At 42.6% G+C, this 21,100-nt stretch overlaps 1 protein-coding gene across 3 annotated transcripts; it reads right to left on the bottom strand.

The window, feature by feature from the left end:
* Positions 1-1,708: 1,708 nt before the first annotated feature.
* On the bottom strand, positions 1,709-20,761 carry LOC129192601 (polypyrimidine tract-binding protein 1-like). 3 transcript variants are annotated; one of them, XM_054796780.1, is made up of 16 exons: positions 20,682-20,761; positions 19,888-19,941; positions 19,659-19,689; positions 11,327-11,387; positions 10,972-11,144; positions 10,640-10,786; positions 10,330-10,500; positions 10,113-10,223; positions 9,301-9,481; positions 9,152-9,232; positions 8,888-9,045; positions 7,641-7,674; positions 6,584-6,676; positions 3,950-4,166; positions 3,789-3,866; positions 1,709-3,680 (listed from the first exon to the last, which is right to left on the bottom strand). In XM_054796780.1, exons 1-16 carry the CDS (start codon positions 20,687-20,689, stop codon positions 3,548-3,550), a joined length of 1,731 nt encoding a protein of 576 aa, XP_054652755.1. In that variant the 5' UTR covers positions 20,690-20,761; the 3' UTR covers positions 1,709-3,547. The 3 variants fall into 3 exon arrangements, with proteins under 3 accessions (XP_054652755.1, XP_054652756.1, XP_054652757.1); XM_054796781.1 differs by having other exon boundaries at positions 9,152-9,229; XM_054796782.1 differs by lacking the exon at positions 20,682-20,761 and adding an exon at positions 20,182-20,603.
* Between the last annotated feature and the right edge of the window lie 339 nt (positions 20,762-21,100).

The raw sequence follows: 21,100 nt of genomic DNA, 5'->3' as shown, positions 1-21,100 counted from the left end.
AGAGGATTCTTTTGCTTCGACATCCTGGTACAAAAGCGCAGTGCTGCAAAGACGCAAGTAAACAAGAAACGGAGGAGGAGGATAAGGTCTTGTATGGGTCCAAACATGGAAGTAACATGTTAGAAGTTGGTGGTGGTGGTGGTGGTGGGGTGTGTGTGTGTGTGTGTGTGTGTGTGGTGGTGGTGGTGGTGGGGGGGCCTTGGGGCAACAACATCAGTCTCTAGCAGTTGATGCATTCTGACAAAACTAACAAGTGTCCACCTTGTTTTGATAAAGTGCTGCTCTTGACAAACAACTGAGACAAAGTCTTTGCTCATGCTTGGAGTTCAGCTCAGTGGTATTTAAAAAATAAAAATAAAATTTGAGTAAGTCCTCTCCGGCCAACCAAAATGACCCCAAGAGCGCAGCGATGACTCATCCCAGAGGTCACGAAAGACCCCACAACATCCAAAGAACTTCAGGTCTCACTTGCTCCACTTAAGGTCAGTTCATGATGCCACCATAAAAGAAAAGAAAAAAAAACAACAAGGATACCGGGCAAAAACGGCTTGCATGGCAGAGTTCCAAGATGAAAACCACTGATGAACAAAAACATTAAGGATCGTCTGAATTTTGCCAGAAAACATCTTGATCCACAAGACCTTTGGGAAAATACTCTGGTGTGACGAGAAAAACGTTGCACTTTTTGGAAAGGGTGTGTCCCGTTACATCGGGTGTAAAAGTAATGGCGCATTTCAGAAAAAGATCATACAAACAGTAAAATATGGCGGTGGTAGTGATGGTCTGGGGCTGTTTCGGGACCTGGAGTTTTTGCAGTCATGTAGTGTTCGTTGAGCTCAAGCGAACCAAACTGCATTAAGGTTTCATTTTTCAAGTAGACCGGGACCGTCATTTGGCACACGCCAAGATTCAAACTATCTTCACTTAGGAAACCGTACCAGCAGAGAAAACGCACCAGAGTTCCTTTGAACTAAACAGAACTTGACAATTGGGACACTTTCTTTAGTGACCTTCAAAGCAAGCATTCTCATGCAAGTTAAGCAGTGGGGAAAAAAAAAAAAAGTCTGAAGCAGACACTTCATTTTTTTTAAGACCACACTCCAGAAACACACAATCTGCACACTCTCATTCTCCATTTCACATTTGTCCTCGTCTCCAAAGACAGCGAAGATCCGAGGTTAATCCTTTCTGCCGCTCTGTAAGGGAGTCGGACAAAAAGGGAAAGGTAAAGGCCTAATGCCACAAAGCCTGAGGAGCCACTTGAGATTAAAGTGTCGGGACTATTGACATCGTATGAGTTGGCAGGTAAAGTCACCTCTGTGTGTGTATCACTATAGGAACGTCACCAGAGAGCAACACCTCCCCCTACTGGCCAATGGGGGGATGCCTATGGTTAGTCCATGCTCAAAAGATGATTGAAGTTGGAAATGTAGCAAGATATATATATAAAAAAGAAAAAAGTAATGAACGGGATGGGAAACGTTAATGTTAAGATGTTAACCAGCGTCAGATCCACAGGAAAAGAAGGGACAGAGAAACCAAACAAGTCCAGATGAAAGAAGGAACAAAAGTAAAGATTTATTGAAGGCAGCACAAGATGTAAAGAGACAAGAACAAGATGGCGGGGGTCAACGGGGCCATACAGACACTTGTGTTCATATCAGTTTGTGTCTTTGCTTTAGAAAAAAAAAAAAGTCGTTTTCACAGCTCTGGGGGAGCTTTTTTTAATATTGTATTGCCTTATCAAAATATACATGTTTTGAACGTAAAGTCTTTATAATCCAAATGATCGTGTGGTACAAAAACATGAATATATACAACCAGCAGCCCCCTCCCCCGTATAAAAAGGAGAAACATAAAAGCTAACAAACAAAAACAACATCAAGGTGTAATTATTGTCTACACGGTATCAGGAATGGTGAATGGATACAGTATCTGTTGGGGTCAGGTGATGGAATGTGTGCCCGGGGGGGGGGGGGGCAAGGGGGACGAAGGAGCACACTTAAGAAATCACAACACTACAAAACCGCAGAGGGTACTTTGGTCCTCGACAACAACAATAACCGTCTGAAGCTACATGAAGCTCTTTGTTAAACCATGCATAATCATCTTTAGAAAAATACACATCTGTATCTTCTCCAGGACTACACAGAACCGCTGCTGGAGGCACTGACGAGGAATGTGACCGCGTTTAAGACTCGAGTCAAACTCTTGAGGGATCATGTGAGGAAGGGTTAGGGTAAGTATAGTGGGCAAAGTGCACTAAAAAAGAAAAAAGTTTTATTAGAACTGACAGATGCCCTCTCACAGGTGCGATTTACCTGAGCTTGGTGGTAAAACTGAATCTTAGCAGTCAGGTGGTGGTGGTGGGTTTTTTTTGGGGGGGGGGTTAGACAACATGAAAAAGCCTCAGTGGGTGAAGGCACTGTGTTATATAAGCATCCAACCAGGCCACTACTAACAGTTAAGTTCAGAAGAAAAGATAAATGCTAACATTAAAAAAGGATAAATGAATAGAATATATAGGGTGTCCACATATAGATGAACATAAGGTGGTCGCCTGATGGCGCTACATCGCCTAGCAAGCATGTCGCGCATCTACATTCATAGGTTTCTACATACGTATAGGGATATATGCACACAAACCTTTACAACTTGTGTTTTACCATCCATTTGAACCACTTTCGCCGCCAAATTTCAACTTCATCGTATTTTTATTTTTTCCTCCCAGAAGCCAGAGCGATTGCTTAAGGCAGGTGGCTCAGCGGGGAGAGAAGTAAGGCACGAGACTAGAGTAGATACAGAGATAGGTTTTGCTTTTGGAACAGAGACGACTACAGTATAGTGGTAAACATCCCTTGAAGCAAATTGGTGAGCACTTAATGAGAAGAATATATTTTAAAAAAATAATTGGTGGTCTTTGGAGTAAAAAAAAAAAAAAAAAAAAAAATTGCCTCCGAAGGCACACAATGTCACGGAGTTGGAAAGGAATGCTGAAGTGTGTCTTTAAGCAATTTTGGTCTTTTTAAGTGACAGTTCATCAGCTGCCTCATTTGGGTGCCAAATAGCTGGTCTGGGTCAGGTCTTTATGCTTCTCGTTCATGGTTGTGCTTACATCGGCGCCCATGCAGGTGTGCCGCAGGATGGGCACAAGACGTTTTCTAAACATAAAAGCAGTTAAAAACATTTGTGTGTAAAGAAGCTCGTCCCTGAATGGCTAAACTAAGCAGGTTTGTACGCAAACACAATAGTTGTCTGCCCATCGTTTTAACACCCAAGCACCGTTTTACCTGACTTGAACACCAAAAGAAAGATCTGGTTTTGTTTTTACATATATTAAAAAAAAAAAAAAATTCAAATGTGAAAAAAAAAAAAGATCGATACCCAAAGCTACTAGAGACGAAGAAAAACTTTAAAGTCAAAAGGGAGCAACTCTCTGCAAGGAAACAGCCGTGAACCTGGAATTTGCACTGAATGCAATTGGGAGAATGGTCGCAATCAGGCAGTAAATCGCCTTGGGAGGGAGACGCACACAAAAGAGAGGCACTCAGATGGTGGACTTTGAGAAGGACACTCGAAGGTGGTGGTTCTCTCCCAGGTCGTGGTTGTGGAACTCGATCAGGCACTCAATGGCTTCCTCGACTGAGGCCATCTGGATCAGGGCCATCTTGCGATCGTTTCTGTATGGTGAAGAGAAACGGGCTGGTGCTTAATACCTAACCTCATTGAAGAAAAAAAATCAAGAGAGCAAAAAAAATAAAATAAAATAAATAAAAAAAAAAACTTACTGAAAGAACTTGAAGGCTTTGACTGTGGCTCCTGAGCTGGCAAAAAGCCTCTTGAGGTCTTCCTCCACCACAGAAGGCCTTATCAAGTAATTCATGTCATTATCTACACGCTCAAAAGGAAGCATTATTCCATTTATTTGTTTAAAAAGAAAAAAACTCACGGTATGTTGGAGAGATGGAGAGTCGCAGAGGGTGGGAAGATATTGGAGTAATTTTTGGAGCCGGGCTTCTTGAAGCGATGCAGTGGCGAGTTGCTGAAGTCCTTTGTCAGGCCCTGGTCCTCTTGGCCCTCCCGCGGCAGCTGGACCGTGGTGTGCTTGGACACAGTCACGCGGATGGCCCTGCCGTGAAGCCGCTGCCCGTTCAGGTGACTTATGGCTAAGAAAACGACACCGGCAACCAAATCTTTGAAATGTCACACTGTTGAGATTTCATGTGCAACTTAACACATGCACAAAAAAAAAAAATTACACTTTCAAAGCAAAACCAGAAATGCATATTTGTAGACTACCACAATGCCACCCAATATGCATTCCCTGGACTTGGATGGAAGTTAATCAAAGCACAATAGTAAGTGAGGCAGCACTACCTAGTGGGAAGTTGGTGAATTGCAGGTTTATCAACTTTAAAATCTTTGCAGTTACACATACTAAATTCGGAGGTTTAGGAGGTTTACAGTAGACCCCTGCTATTCACCACTGCTACGTTCCAAGACCCCCCCCACTCTCCTTTCATAAGTCAGAAAAAGATGTTGCAGCTGAGTGCAACACTTGTCATGCCTAAGTTTTCTGTGCTGTCACAGAACCGGGGAAGTTGAATATGACAGAACTCGTCGCATTTGAAACAGTGTTACACAGGAAACTCTCACGGGACGACAAGTCATTAGCTATGAAAGAAAAGATGGCGCCCAGTTGCCGTCTGTGTTGCGTAATGACTGGTTTAAACGTTTAATTCAGCGCTTCCAACCTCGCTATGTTATGCCTAGCCGCTGCCGCTACATTGTGGATGAAACCATACCCCACATGTAAATTGGTCCATTTTTCTTATACCTATTATTGCTGATTGTTGTTCTGAGCAGTATCACTTTATCAAGCCTTTTCTAACATTCAACACTACAAAATTAGTCAAAAGTATATGACTCGAATTAATCTGTATTGGCCAATATTCAAGGCTGTAATAGGTTTACTGGATTGGAAGTGATAAAGTTATATTGGGACACCCTTAATTAAAAAGCCTCCCAAAATGCCTTTTGATACTCTAAATCCTACACATTTTAAAATTAGTTTTACACATTAAGAAGTACTATTGTCGTTAGGCTACGCCCTCTGCTGAACTCACAGCTGCAGCACATTTCCCCCTGCAGATAGCGCCACCAAACCAATTTCTATTTAAAAAAAAAAAAAAGTACCATAAACAACCATTTACAATTTAATGTAGGAGTATCCCGATACAACTTCTTCGCTTCTGATCTGATTTTGAAGTTATGTCATCAATCCGATAACAAGAATCATACATACTTCTACTTATTTTGTAGTTTGGAATGTTTAGATAAGGCTTGATCAAGTGATATTACTCGAGAGAATAATCAGTAACAGTAGGTATGAGGAAAAATGGACCATTTACTTCTTTAAAGCATGTGGGGTATAGTCTTCCCTCGCAATTTAGTGGCGGCTACGCATAATATCGTGAGGTTGAAGGTGCTCAATTGAGCATTTTAAAACTGGCTTTCCTCACCACCGACAGGTTGGTTTTTCCGGCCTCTGTATATTGTCACGTGCACGCGTGAATTTTCCTCATCTCTGAGACCTCTTGTCAGTCATAACAGTCACTTTGTCTGTGGGGGTAGGCAGGGCCGCTAGCATACACACAAAGCAAAAAAGTGGAGCTTCGTGAGGAGCAATACAAGAGAACGAAGAAGTCAGGAGGGGAAAAAAGATGATTGCAAAGCCAAATGCTACAGCAAGGTGAGCCCATCAACACGATCGAGCCAGTATGCTGTTATTCAAAAAGTGGTTGCAACGTAAAAAGGCAACAAAACAAACTCGCCCACCCCAAACTTATGCACCAGACTTTCCCATCTGGGAAAAAACTACACAAAGATGGAGAGCCTTCGTTCTGACGGTAAACACTCACCGAGACGTTTGTTCGGAAAAATTAAATACCAACTAAACAGCACAAAAATTGTGTGCGTTCACTGTAGGTCACCGCCAATGAAATGCTGCTCGTTAATAATAGAGTTGAAAAGCCAGCATTTCCAGAAATGCTGCAAATGTTTAACAGTACGAATTACCTGAGAAAATACATGTCACTAATGGCAATTCCACAACTTCAAAGAGTGAAAGATGACATATTAAAAAGGAAATACTGCATTATTATATTATATATTATCTTATATATTAGTTTATTTGGCCTCAAAAATGTTATTTTAGCATCTATTTGTGGGACAAACATTTCAAAACACACCTGTTAAAAAAAATGTCTGCACAGTCATTTTTTTTCCATTATACTTTTTCGTACCATTTCATGAGTTGTCTTGTGAGTACGGTGTCTCGTGACACCCCTAGCTGAAACTATGTAGTGACATTTCCAACTATGGACATTAAATGTTGCACAAGCAGATTGGCCTAAATACACATTGTGCACAAAATCAATGGTGGTTTGTCGTGACGATACAAAATGCACTCAATTCAGAATTTACTTTTCGCTATGGTTGTTTCTGCTACAAAACACTGGAATCTTCGTAGGGATCAATAAAAGTATGATAAATGAAGGAAAGCCAACGGTGCTGTGGCTACCTAGCTGAGCCTGGGTGCCATCCGACATCTGGATCAGAGCATTCTCCTTTTTATTGAACAGGATCTTTACTCTCATCACGTCGCCGTACACACCTGGAAGGAAAGGAGCACAGTGTCAGACATGGGAGGTGGGGGTGGGGGAGGAGGACAGGGTTTAGTTTTCAGCAAATAGTTTCACACATAACCAATCACAGCAGCAAACACAATTTGGAAGAATCTCAGGATGTTACTATCCAATCTGCTCCCAAATTAACCCTGGCCTGATTGAGGCTAATCTAAATTGGAGCTGGTGTGCAATCTCAGACTAACCCTAAATAAGAAAGGACAGTTGTAAATATATATATAAAAGTAAAAAAGTTATGCTTTGAAAAGGTCAGATTAAAATGGAAAAAGGGGTAGTTTAATTGGTTTGCTAGCATAAAGTCAATTTGTGTACAATGGAGTAAATCATGCAGGAATAAAACTACACATGCATAAACCAACACTAAAAGAAACTACAAAAAAGGAAGGCATCACACCAGGGGAATGTCACTGCACAAAAAATAGAAAGCTGCAGCATTTGATTTTGTCTGTGTTGTTGCTATGCCACTGGGGAAAATTCCACAAAGAAGGCATCGCACATTTTTCTAAATCAAAATGTGGGAAAGCCAATAATCGTTTTAAAAAAAGCATCAGCTTGACTACCAGAGCGTGATGCTGTAAAATTTGTGTGTGGGGGGGTGGGGGAGGTTTTCCCACTGAGGGGCTGCTCTTTTGAAGATAAAACTAAAACATGTTTTACGGCGAATGCTGAACATTTTAATGAAATGCTGCTGCTCTGTGTGGCGCTCTCAGCCTCCATTTCCTCACTCCCGTCGTCCAAAACACACATATAGTATGTCTCCACCCCTCCAACAAAACTAACAACCCAAAACCCCCTTTATGCCCACCTAGTCTGATGATAAGGCATCAGTGGTTCAAATAAGTAAAACAAAGCCAACAACATGAGACAAGACATGCCCACCTTGCCAGGTAACAGTAGTAATAAAAAAAAGGAGATGAAAGGATGATAACGTACCGAAAAGAATAAAGAGGCAGTGTGGCGTAACGCTCTTTAGAGACAGCAGGGGGAGCAGCGGGCCAAAAGGGGGAGGGAACAGGGGACAGGGGAAAAGAGGCGGAGTGGAGGAGAGTGGAGTGGAGTCGGGACATGTCCGCAGGCCACAGGCAGCGAGGTCCACAGGAAGGCCACAGTACCATGGTGGAAGGAGAGGCATGAGGGACGGAGAGAATAATGGAGAGAGGACAAAGAGGAGGAGGGAGTTGATGAGGTGGTGGTGATGAGTTGTGAATGTGGAACATTTGGGCAAAAATCAGTCAGGGGGAGGTGCCAATTTTTGTTTTTTATTTTGTGGGTGTGGGTGGAGTCCAAATTGGGGGGGAGCAATGGCCAGGGGAGACAGAGGGGCGGGTGGTTGTAGCAGAAAAAACAGGGGAGGACAGAGGGAACAATTGGTCATGGGGCGTGCGGTCAGTTGGCAAGAGTACAGGTGGGGCGGGGTGGGGGTTTAAAAAAAAAAAAAAAAGGAGTGGGGGAAGGAGGGAGAGAGAGAGAGAAAAAGGAAGTAAAAAAAAAACAAGGTCAGTATACACAAAGAAATGTAGTGCTTCAGACAGTAGAATTGGCTAAATTAAAATGCACTGTCACTATGGGAACACTAGGAGAAACAGAAGAGAAAAAAAAGATTAACAATGAAATACAGAAAAAGGCAGAGACAATATGTACTTTTCAATTACACACTACCATAAGAGTTAAAATTACATGTATTACACTAAACAGTTATGTCCCAACCCCCTTAAAGTAACTGCTAAACATGAGTGATACACGACTGACTAGTACATGCTACAAACTAGAAAGACCTAAATGTGTATTTTTAAGTATAACCGGGGAGGAAGTAATATTGTCTCTCCAAACAACTCAAGAATGATTTCAAACTTATGGACAAAAAAAATGAAGATATGGAATGGTAAGTGTTTACAAAAAAAAGAAGTTAGTGTATTGAATAAACTTAAAACTTCACAGTGAGCAAAGTGGCAGGTCAGAAAATGCAGCAGGTTTGGTCAAACAGAAGTCCTGAAAGAGAAGTGCTTTTGACTGGATGGCGTTTATTTAAAAAAGTGATGGTGAATCTTCAGCTAATCTTGCATCCATGTGGGGGCGACACTGGACCTGGATGAGGGCCCGTGGCATACTTAATGATCTGCAGACAGAGGGGTGGCGCTGTGCCGTGCATCTTTTGAGAGAGCCTAGCCAGTGTTACTGACCTCAGGGTTCAGATTGCTGACCAACAGGACGTTGTGTCCCCCTGCAGCAGCAAGGCCGGCCAGGCTGAGGCGACTGGCGGCCGCCGCTGCTGCCGCCATGCCGCCGTGCCCGACGCCCAGAGACGCCAAGGCACTGGGAATACCAGGCACTGCAAGACCTACAAAGGATTTATTAATTAGAATAATTTTAATACTTGCAGTACACCACTGTTCCATTGTATACAAAACTGAACCACTACATGTCCTATAATGAAATGCACTGACCTGCTGCCTGCTGGATGGCAAAGGCTGGGGGGAAAGCGTGAGCGCCACCATATGGAGATGCAGATATTATACCCGGTGCTGCTGTTAAAGGAAATAAGCGTGTATTTGCAAGACATGACGTGTGATTGATTGGGGGGGCGGGGTGTTACCAAATGCAGCAGCTGCCATGGTCTGGTGGTCAAGGGTGGGCTGGGAATCTGCGTTGGGGAGGTCGGGGCGAGTGTAGTCCCTGCTCTTGTCGTTGTTGTACTTCACATTGAGGCTAGTGAGCTTGGAGTAGCTGATTCTCAGGGTGCAGCAGGCGTTGTAGATGTTCTGCCCATCCAGAGACTGACAGAAAAGTGGGGACGCATGAGGGTTTTATTTGAGTTAAATAGGTGCCGTCTGTCATGTCATGCGGTGCTAATGTTGGAAAGTGCTAAATCCCTCCCTGCCTCTTACTTGGCCATGGCTGCTAATTTTTGATAACTTCTCTTGAGACTGCGTGCACTGTGTACGTGCGCTCACACTACGGGCATGAGTGAGTGACAGCTATTAACGTCATTCAGTTTAACTTGCAATTGTGAAAAATATAGTTGTGAATGTTAAAAAAACAAAAAGAATCACTGTTCTATGAAACCACAGTGACAAATGCTAACGCAGGGCTGCATACCTTTGTGTTATAGGTAACTAAGTGAATTAATATGAAGTTTTTCTCCTTATACTGGACTTTTTTTTTTGCTAATTTTTACATTTTAATTTTTGTAAAAAAAAAATATTAATATATATTAATAAATATTAAATATATTTACTCCCCCCCCCAAAAAACAATCTGTCTCAGACTGCCAATGTTTGCCCGCGAGGAAGGAAGCCAACAAGCTGAACAGTGAACGAGCGTGGCTGGAAGGCATCACACCTTGCGTTTCAGAGAGAATAGAGCCTACACAGAAGATTAGCCAAGCTTTAACTGTACCAGCCTTACCATTTTAGCGTGATATGCCGTCATGGCGTCAGCATACTGGATGAGAGCCTGAAACTGGTTGTTCTTTGTGAAAGTGATGATCTTCAGCACTGTGCCTATCTTGGAAAATATCTGAGGAAATTCAAAGTAAGATGTCATAGGTCAGTCGAATACCAATACTACCATAAAAAAGCAGGCTTGTTTAAAAATGTATCCAGGTGGGTAGCTCAGATGGTACCTGGTGCAATACATCCAGGGTGACCGGGTAGAAAAGGTTCTCCACAATGACTCTGAGAACGGGGCTCTGAGCTGTAGCGCCCGCGAGGCCGCCTGTGTCTGCAGAAATGGCCATGCCACCGATCCCGCCTCCGTGCAGAGTGTTGACCGCCTGCAGAGCTGCCTGGGCACGCTGAGGGGGGAGAATGCAAAGAAACGTCTTAGCACCGTGCATGAGAACAGGTGTAACATTTTCAGGCTAAAGCGAGTTCTAAAATAAAACACTTGAAATGCAAAAACATGAAAAGCAAGGAATGGTGCCAAGGTCTCACCACTTGGTTGGGGGAGTTGTCCGTCTTGAGTTCTTTGTGGGTGGAGTACTGCATGTAAATGGGATGGTTTCTGATGACAGGGGTGACAGACGAGTAGTAGCTCACCATGGTCTGAGCACACTCCTCACTGTTCAGCTCCAAGAAAGCCTGCGTAGTGCAACAGGAAAAACAGTCTTGCACTAAACTCGACTGCTGTGGCATTGTTTAAGACAGTAAGCCAGTAACAATCATTGGATTTAACAAAGACAAAAAGTTATGATAACACACGGTTGTGCCCCATACTTTAAATAGCGAACCCTGACAGAACAGGGGATCTATCCATCACGCCGTACCTGGTTTTTCCCTTTCAGCATCAGCAGATTGGTGACTTTTCCAAAGGGCAAACCCAGCCCGATAACCTCGGCCTCGTTTATGTCACTGGGCAGCTTGCGTACGTGCACCACACGTGATGGAACACCGGGACTGCGGACGTCACCCTTGAATTTTTTGCTGTCGTTGCCATTGGCTGCGAGGGCAAACAAGAGGCAGATACTATCAGGGGGAGTGAAAAGGCGTTGCTTGCCCGTGCCTGAATAATGGATTGATCGCCATGGCAACACATACAACACAGACAAGACAAGCGCTTAAATGAGGCAGTGGGGGAGGGGGGGAAGGGGAAGGAACCATCCTTTCATGGCAACCCCCTACCTGAGTTCATGATATAGGGCCCGTTGGATATGCAGGAAGAAAAGAGTTCGTCAGATCCCCTCTGCAGAGAAACAAAACAAAAGGCTTACTTTAAGCATGACCAATGAACGCACAGAAGGGCAGGTGGGGAGCACGGCTCTCGTGTTACGGAAACCTTTGTGCGGTAAAACAGGACGTAACACGACTCTTGAAAACATGCTTCAGAAGGAAACACAACCCCTCCACTCCCCACCCCGGCCGGTAACAATGAGAAGACTTGAGCTTGTCATCAGATACTGGGTTACCACAGTTCATATGTTCATGTGGCGCATTCTCACAGGGAGCCACAACAGCCACAGGAGACAAGGGAATGCCAATGAAAACTACAGTACAGATGACAATCTTCTACACCACGAAAGCCAAGAATGTTGTTTGTCCAGCACATATTTACCTACATTACATCTACTGTTGTGTATATACACACACACTGTACAAGTCAGTTACACCTTAGCAAAACACAACCAGCCACTCAAAAGCTCTTATCCAGGTAGATGACATAAAAAAAACAGTGAGACCATCTGGACTGGAAGGATAGTGGAAACCACCACCCCCATGCCATACAATCCACATGGCGGGGCTATAATGAAGTACAGCAGTCACAAGAAGTGGCTCAGTGGACTAAGCTCTACATCGGGTGGGGAACCACAATGAAGGTCTTGTTCCGGATGAAACTAGGGCCATTGTTACACGGCAGAGCGCAAACATATGGAACCCTTTAGGACACTCTGAGATTTGAAGAGCCATGCGAGAGGGGAAGAAAAAAAGAAAAGCTTTGAGAGCATTCTTCTGCAAACTTCTGGAGCCGACCTGTAGGCCAGAAGGGAGATTTCACAGTAATATCTCGTTTATGGTGGTTAATTGGGCCCAGACAATCGCCATGGCATTATCCTCCCATTCCATGTGGAAGTGGTACGCTTTTGGCTTGCTTCAGATAAGAAATAAATTTGATGGTAACGGGTTAGCTCATTAGCTAGCGGCCGTCTGGAGTCCCTGCAGCGTAAGAGTTACTCAATGTGGTGTATACAATGAATAATAGGAGTGTAAAGGTGACTATAGGGGTGTTAAAGCCCTGTAGACATGAAGTATGTTAAAAACCGTATTTAGAAAGTCCAACAGATTTTCTGTGCTCCAACTCTGACAATATTAAATGAACTAACATTGAATCCTATACCGCGGAAATTCATTTATCGTGGTCGGGTCTGGAACCAATTAACCGCTATAAACAAGGGGCGACTGTGTTTGAGTTCATTGAGCAATTTTTAGGCTTGAATGCTTAATTTGGGCAAGAATTACATACAATTTGCTTAAATATGCTTATTTCTTGACAAATAATAGGCTGTAGTCAACCACAAAAGAGCCATCATTTATTGTTTTTTTAAAACCGCGATAAGAATGAGGAAGCGATGGACCAAGTGACTATTGACATGATCAAGACAACAAAAATGCACTCTAAAAGTGGATAAACAAACTAAACGGCATGGGTGTGGCCCACCACTGCTCATTGGAACGAATGAAGGAGACGTTAACCGAGGCGTTGTCTCCAGTAGTATTGGTCAAAACACTAGTGTGGTTATGCCTTTCTGATCTGGCAGTCACATAATCGCTAAAAAGGAGGAGGAAAAGACAGCACGACTGGGCCTACTTCCTGGGTTCTGTTAACTCCCTCCTTGAGACTTGAAGATTACTGCTTTATGGTTAGTTTCCCCTCCTCCTCCTCCTCCTCCTCCTCCACTTCCTCATTCCAATAGTAGGCACAAAGCTGAGAAGATAATGTGTCATCAAACGGAAAGGATGATGTGTCAAAACTTGCACACTTTCAACTCACAGTAAATGCATAGTGGAGGGGAAGATTTCAGACACAAGATGGTGTGTTACATGGGAATGTACGAGTCGCCATTGTTCTTCAAGCTCACAGCACTGACAGCATAATAACCACCTTCAGTAAACCATGATGCATGACCGGCTCACATCCTGAACATGTTGTGCAGCTTCCTCTCACGCAAAAAAGCAGCTTAGGCTCAAAATGGGATATAGGAAAGATATTTTTTTTTTTTACTGCTTCATAAAACATCACAACTGGCTTTGTTAAAGACACCATCTGAATCTGATTAGGCAACAATTGCTTGTATGGAGCTGGGGAGTAAAATGAGGAAGGGGTGGGGGAGGAGTCACAGGTATGGGCATGTCCCCCCCCCCCCCCGATCTGCCAATGCGGTGAATGGGGGAGGGGGACAGGGTGTTTCACCGGGGGTGGGAGGGGAGATTGGAATGTGACCGCGGAATGCTAGACGCTCTGCCCAGACAAATAATTACAAGATTCCAGCAAAGCAGAGAGCTGTAACTGAGCAATGCTCCAATCAAGGTTTTATGCTCCAGACACCATACAGGACCGCAATCGGCCATATAAAATGGGAAAAGTCTGGACAATTCCAAGGTCCCTTGACTGCCGGGGGGGCTCAAACATACATAATTACTAATTAAATTAGTAATTAATGGTGGTGGTGGTGGGGGGCCTGATTCCCCCCCCCCCCCGGGATCTACAATTCCTGGCTGCACCCCTGCTACTGGCTATAGGACATGAAAAAAGGAACCAACAAAACCATTGATTTTTTCCTTTTTCAAGAGAACATGTACCACTCTTGAAACTTGAAGAGGATGAGACGCCTTTAACTCACTGCCTGCCAGCCAGCCACGTTCAGAGCAGAGCTCCCCATACTGCCAGAGTTTTTGGGCATTTTTGCTGAACTTACAAGACCCACATAATTTGAGTTGTATGACTGCATAAACGTTGAATCTACCTAAAGAAACTTTAGAGTATTTTTTTCATCAGAAAAAAAAGTTAGTTTCTAGCCTTTTGGGGTCTTTAGATATTGGCGGTAGAACATAAGGTAGTTTCAGCAAAAACACCTGATTTTCACCAAAGAACAGAGAAAACGAACTTTTTCTGCAGAGAAGCAAATTCAAGCAGGGTGACGGGGGGGTCTGCTGGATGTGGGGATGAATCCCTGCTGCTGACCCATCCAGACGGCAGCCACACGTGAGAAGAATCAGGGTCGGGTATTGAGTCACCCGACTCTGAACCGCTTCCGGTGTCACACCCATGTCACCTCCATCTTTCGCGGTCATGTCACTACTAAAGACAGACCCACTGCCAGACAAGCTCTGTGCCAGCGTTAGCTGCTTGTATTTTTTGTCTCCGCTCAATTTCTGCATGTGTTTTGCCATTTTCCCTCTCTCAACCCACAATCCGTCTTCTTCATAGACAATCTGCCGCTGCCGGTTGGAGGAAAAGACACCTGTTGCCCCCTACTGAGGCACAAATACATTGCCTACAAGTCAGAAATTCACAGACAAGATGAATAAGACTTTGATCTGTAGCTCCCGCAAAAAAAAGCAAGACGTCAATAGACGTCTTTGGCAGTCAACGTTACTTTTTTTGGCAGTGAGAGTTAAGGAGACTTTGGGTTCGAATACATTGGTGAAGCTCTCGCAGCACTTAGAGGTAAGTGATGTTTTGGCAACTTTTTTTTTAATACAGATTGTCCACAAAACCAGTTGTCTTTTATCTATTTTACCAAAGCTTTGGGAAGGCGCTTGTCAAGCAGAGAGAACATTCAATGTTGCCGTCTGCCGGAGAGCGCCCCGAGACAAAGAGGACACACACAGGCTTATGTCAAGAGAACGTAAACACATACACCGAGGCTTTTCATACAAAACAGACACTTCTCCCCTGATAAGAAACAATAAATCAGAACAACCTTCCAGACACCGCTAGGATACCTCCGACTGGCCGAGGTCGCTGTGTGCCCCTGTCTGTCTCACAGTAGAGACACTGGAGGAAATATATAAGAGCTGTTACTGTTTATACTAAATACCAATATTACTATAGTATTATTTTTGCTATCACAGAGAGAACACTCAGCGAACCCGGTGTCTTCTGGCACTGAGAAAGGCTGAATGAATTAAATTATTTTTCGGATTATTTGCTAAGCCTTCTGACTGCCACGCACATATGGGCGGGTGTTGTCCACATGGCTGCATTAGCTGACATTTGACAGATCACTCCGCAAGCCTTACCATACTTCATCATGTGTTTGTTCTTCAAATGCCGTATTTAAGCTTTTTAACGTGCTACCCCCGCAAGATCGTTGTTGTGGCATGTGTTGGCAGTTAAGCTCCACACGGCAGACATGACTGTTTTGCACACTGAAGGAAAGTGGGAGGATGACGCTGATCAAGACGTTAGGACAAGACACTACACTGCAGGCTGCAACAGTACTAGCCACAGGTGATTGGCTTTTGTGATTGGCGTCGAAAGGCATTATTGGCGTATGCCGATATCTTTTTCAAGGAAATCGGCTGATCAATGTGCGCATCGCTAATAGAAAAGGTGTTTTCAAAACAACAATGACAATGCGACCCATGGGCTAAACCCGGAGCATCAATCTATGTTGAAAAACAGGCTTGGCTGAAGGAAAGTGTGTGTGGCTTCTGCCTGTGGAGGGTGTGTGTGTACCTGAGTGCTTGTTTAAACAGACATGCAGACCTTTGGCCAAGGGATGGCTGCGGAACAATAGTCACAGGCTTCAAATTGCCTCAAGCAAGAACACGTACGCAAGTCGAGCAGTGACAATGTTGGCCCTTTGAAATGTCAGTATGTAATGATACAAGTCAATTCTTTTACACTGCAAATTCAACGATGCAAGGGACACTGATATTTTGTAAAGTACATTTCAAGAAATAACTGCATCTCAGCTTTGACAAGTAGGTGATAAAGCACATTTGTTTTTCAAATATTACAACTTTCTGTATAAGTAATCTGTGTAATTTCTCTTTTCGTAATATGACATTCCCATAATCTAACTTATTCCTCAACCTAATCTTCCAAAAATGACCTGAAATGTATCTTGTTTCTCATAATATTACAACTTTTTAAAAAAAGTTATTACAGCTCAGTGCTACTAAAATGACATTTTTCCTTGTATTGAGTTTATTCTTGCAAAATTGCAATTTTTTCCCTCATTAGAATTTGACTCTTAATATTTTGACTTTATTCTTGTAAAATTACGTTTGTTTTTTTTTTTATATTTTCTATTTCAACTTTCTTCTCGTACATTTTTTTGGCGTAATTGCGACTTAACGGCCATAATATTTTGGCTTTATTCTCTTTACCCGTCTTTACCATTTCTTTGTTATGCTACTACGACGACGTTATATTTCCGCATATGACACTCAGACGTTTTCTTGTTAGATTACAAGTTTTGTCTCTTAATATTTTGACTTTATTCTTGTAAAATTACTGCTAATATATATATATATATATATATATATATATATATATATATAATTTTTTTCCCCTTTGGGAGGGGTGTCTTACCGTTATCTATTATGTATTATCCTGACTATTACAGAAAACATGACATGGAATGCAGGAAGTGAACTACATGTACTGTACTAGATGTAGAAAGGATGGGGGGTAGGATTAAATAAGCTTTGCTTCTTCCTACTCCTTTTGGACATGTGGAACTATGAAAAATGATTCATGAGATGTATTCCATTGTAACCTTCATGTTAAAATAAACTAAACCAAACCAATTTCTTGTGTTATTTAAAAGTTTTCTTGTTTAATTATATTTTTAAATATGTGCCCTGCCCCGCCCTCAAAAAACTGTTGCGGGCCACACTATGGACACACCCCGCTTTACAGTATTCCGCTTAATTGCTGGACAATCCAATGAGTTGCTCAGGAACAGGCAAGATAAACAGGAAGCTTCCAAACAGTCACACCTCCACAGCGATGAGATATACTTAATACTTAGGGGACACGAGACCAAGCACTTCCTTTCTGCAGAGGAGGGGGAACCCGCCACGCACTGACCAGAGTTCATAGATCCTTAAAATGAAGACCAGCCTTATGCTAGAAACTGCTAACTCGTGGGAAATAAAAGGCTTGAGGCAGCAGTTCTGAAATTGCAGGGATGATCAAGCAAACGGACAAGCATTTCACATTTCCAACTCTTGACTCTCCAGCTACACTTGGCAAAACTTTAGTATAAACTACGAGACGCGTTGTTGCTACATTGAGCATCATAATCCATGCCTCCGGGATTTCAAACATCTACTTTAAACCCCTTTTGCCTGATAAAAGATCAATTTTACAAAAGATTTATTTAGTAAATTACAGAATTTTCCAAGCCAAAGTCTTTACTTAAATGACCCAGCAACTAAGCAGAACTGCGTTCCTCGTCACGGAAATCCGACCAGAACCGGACTCGCACAACCAATTTGGGGGGAGGGGGTCACTGATGATATAGTCCACTGCTGATGGGGATGTCATAAAAGTTCCTGTCAAAAAATCCAAACTCTCTTTAAGAAAAACAGCTGTCGAAAAAAACACATTGTTCCACGTATCATATCATTATGGTTGCAAATTACTTAGACATAGGCTACATTCACAGTGCAGGGCAATTTTTTTTTTTTTTTGCTCACATGTGACCTACATCTGTTTTTCCATGACAGTACAATTCCAGGCCTCCTTCGTATGTAGATATAAATCCGATATGTATCCGACCGACTGAACGGTCATGTTGTATTTGTCAGCAAGAGGAGAGTTTTGGTGTGAGAGACTGATAAAAAAGGAACTGACGGATGGAGACATAACTACGAAGTTAGTGCTCACGTCAAGTTCTCCATGAACCGCAAAAGCCAACATTTTTGCCCTCTTTCTTTTTGCCCTCTTTCTTCTTAATCTCCTAAGCGGAATCAATTGGTTAGGAAAATGTTGACACTCCAGCTATACAATATCCTTGAAAATGCCACAAATGCACCAAGAGAAGCTCAAACCGCGGCAACGTTTACTTATGTAAAAACAGCAGTGTGTGTCACGTCATGTTTTGCGCTTGCATGTCACTTCCCGGACGTGTCGCATTCACATTTACAAGTGGCATTTTTTTGGTAACGTGAAGATCTGATTCTAACAAAATATCTGAATTGGGTGTCATACCCTACAGCACATGTGTCAAACTCGTGCCCTGGAGGGCCGAGACGGTTTTCTCTCCAACCAGTTTCTTCAGCAGGTGATTTAATTGATGAGCTCCTTCCCTCAAACTGAAGGTGTTGATCATTAAAATCACCTGCTTTAGTGACTGGCTGGAAAGAAAACCTGCAGTGTCTTGGCCCCCCATGGCACGAGTTTGACACCCCTGCTCTACAGTGTGACCGCAGCTTAGCTATTAGCCACCAAAAGCATTCCGTAACAAAAAGCGGCAATTATGTGCTGTATCAGGGGTGTCCAAAGTGTGCCCCGGGGGCTAGTTGCAGCCCGCAGCACATGAAAAATGTAAAAATTTGCAGTGATTCTACAAGAATAAACAAACTAGACAAAAATTAATGTAATTTTAGTAGCATAAAGTCCAAATATTAAATAAACAAATACTATAAAAAGTTGTAAATGATAAACAAAACAAAGTAATTTTAGAAAAAGTAAGTTGCAGAAATGTTATGAGAATAAAGTCAGAATTACGAGAGGAAAATTTACAAGAACTTGAAAGAAACAAAGTTGTCATTTTTGGGAGGGGGGGATCATAATACAACATGAATACAGTCAAAATATCAAAATAAAGTAATAGAAGAAAATTTCCAGAGATGAAAGTTTAAATATAAAAAAATTAAATAAAAAAAAACATGGAATAAGTCAGAAGAAAATTTCAGAGAAGAAAGTTACAACATCTGACAAAAAAGGGGGAAAAAAGCAAAGTCGATAATATATAATAGGCTTTTTCAACTATATTATAAAACTGAAATCAATTTTTTCTTGAAACGTTTAACTTCTTAGCATAACTTCACAAAATAACAAAGCGGCAAAGTTGCATCCTTTCATTTTTCCACTATGTGGCCCTCACTGGAAAAGGTATGGACACCTCCCGTTCTGTATCATGCAATTTGTGTGCCTGATTGCGTCACATGCTCAACTCAATGAATAATTGCGACCACTAGATGTCGCCCAAAATACAACACTCACCCCAGTTTAACTTAAAAGGCAGCACATTACATTATACACTGTATTTTGCTATCCAAATCAGGACCAGCCAAACTATAAAAAAAGTCTTATAATCTGGAAAATGCACGCAACCTTTCCTCCTTGAGTTACATAGGTTTAGTTCATTTTTTAACCCGCTTCACAAAGAAGCAATCTTCAAACAATAGTTGACTGTGTTTTAGTGGTACATAGAAAGACCAAGGGCTACAGTTTGAGAGGGTACGAGAGAAAAGCCACTCAAAGGGTGGTGCTTACCTTCGTGCCAACTGATATGTCATGGACACTGCTGTGGGGGAAAAAAAAAAAAAAAAACAGTTGTCAGTTCAACTGCAAATTCATAGCCTTTTCAACTTCTTGGCAGGAGACAACATGCCGCATTAAACGGCACCGACTCTTCCTCATTCCAACATGCATGCTTAAAAGTTTTAATAAACCCAACGGAGTCTTTATTATTACATATTTCCCAATGAATGAAAGTCCTTACTCGATTTCAGGGACGTAGCCGGATCCCAGAGGGTACAGGTCAGCGTCTAGGCGGCTGTGGGGTTTGAGGATAAAAAAAGCAAAATTTAAGGAAGGGAAGGATATTAAAAACTTTAACATCAAAGTGAAATTTTTCTGCAAGGAAGTGAAACGAAATTGTCTCCAGCAACGGAAAGCCTGTTGCCCAAAGAGGACGGGGTCGGAGAGAAGAGGAAAAACAACCACAAAAAAGCAACATCTTTGAAGGGGGCTTCGACGAAGACGCCACGCCATAAAGTCACCTTACTGTGCTTACTTATCATCGGCGAGTAATGTAAAAAAAAAAAAAAATAGTCAATCAGGGCGACATGTTGGAAGTGAAGACGAGTCGTTCAACATGGCCCTCCATGAAAAACATGAATGCGGAAATGGGACACGTTGCTTTAGCTCCACTTACTACTCCCTCCCCAAGAACACTTCTTTTTCCATCTCTACATCTCTTCTCTGACCGCCCACGTTCGCTCAGTTCGGAGAGTCTTCTTTTTTAAAATGTTCTTCACAAAAGCGTCCATTGGCGGAACTTGACGACGGATGCTAAGAAGCTAGCTAGCCGTGCTAACTGTTGCATGTTTGAGTGACCAACACACACATACACACGCGCGCGCGCCCAACAACAAAAAAAGTCATGTAAGTCCAACTTTCGCGATAAAACAAGCGAACGCAACGGAAAAGGCGACGGGTTACAAACATAAAAGTGAGCCCACGTTGGACTTATGTGTGAAAAGGAGTTCGAAGAGTGGCTCTTTTCCGACTTACCCGTCCATTGCACAAGAAAAAAACTGCAGGTCTGAGGCGAAGGTAGGGCGGCAGACTTGCTTGATTTTCTTACAAAATGGCTGAACGCGCGGAGGCAAGTCCTGATTCGTCCAGTCACCTCCGAGAGCCCGGAGTAGGCAGGGCTTGCGGGATAGTCGGGATGCCATTGGTCAAGACGGACATCATTTTTGGAGGGGGAGGCGGGTTAATAAAAAATAAATTACAAGGCCACTCACCAGTCAAAATATTAGGCACACCTGGATAATCTGTGGACAATAGCGCCATGGAAAAAGTCTGCCTTTGCATCGATAATGAAGCTATGTTTTGATCGACACTATCATAGCATTTAAAAATGTAACACACCAGACAATACCATACAACTTTATTTAGAAAGTTAACATTTAAAAAAATGTAAAACA

Source organism: Dunckerocampus dactyliophorus, chromosome 13 (genome assembly GCF_027744805.1).
Source record: "Dunckerocampus dactyliophorus isolate RoL2022-P2 chromosome 13, RoL_Ddac_1.1, whole genome shotgun sequence".
Lineage (NCBI taxonomy): Eukaryota > Metazoa > Chordata > Actinopteri > Syngnathiformes > Syngnathidae > Dunckerocampus > Dunckerocampus dactyliophorus.
This window is presented reverse-complemented; position numbering and strand designations above follow the sequence as displayed.

What these genes read in the sequence shown, in the direction of transcription:
- LOC129192601 (XM_054796780.1), bottom strand. An exon ending in CGGCATATCACGCTAAAATG is followed by an intron (nt 9,482 to 10,112) that starts GTAAGGCTGGTA and finishes CTTTTCTGTCAG; the next exon opens with TCTCTGGATGGGCAGAACAT. An exon ending in CTCCATCTCTCCAACATACC is followed by an intron (nt 3,867 to 3,949) that starts GTGAGTTTTTTT and finishes TTACTTGATAAG; the next exon opens with GCCTTCTGTGGTGGAGGAAG.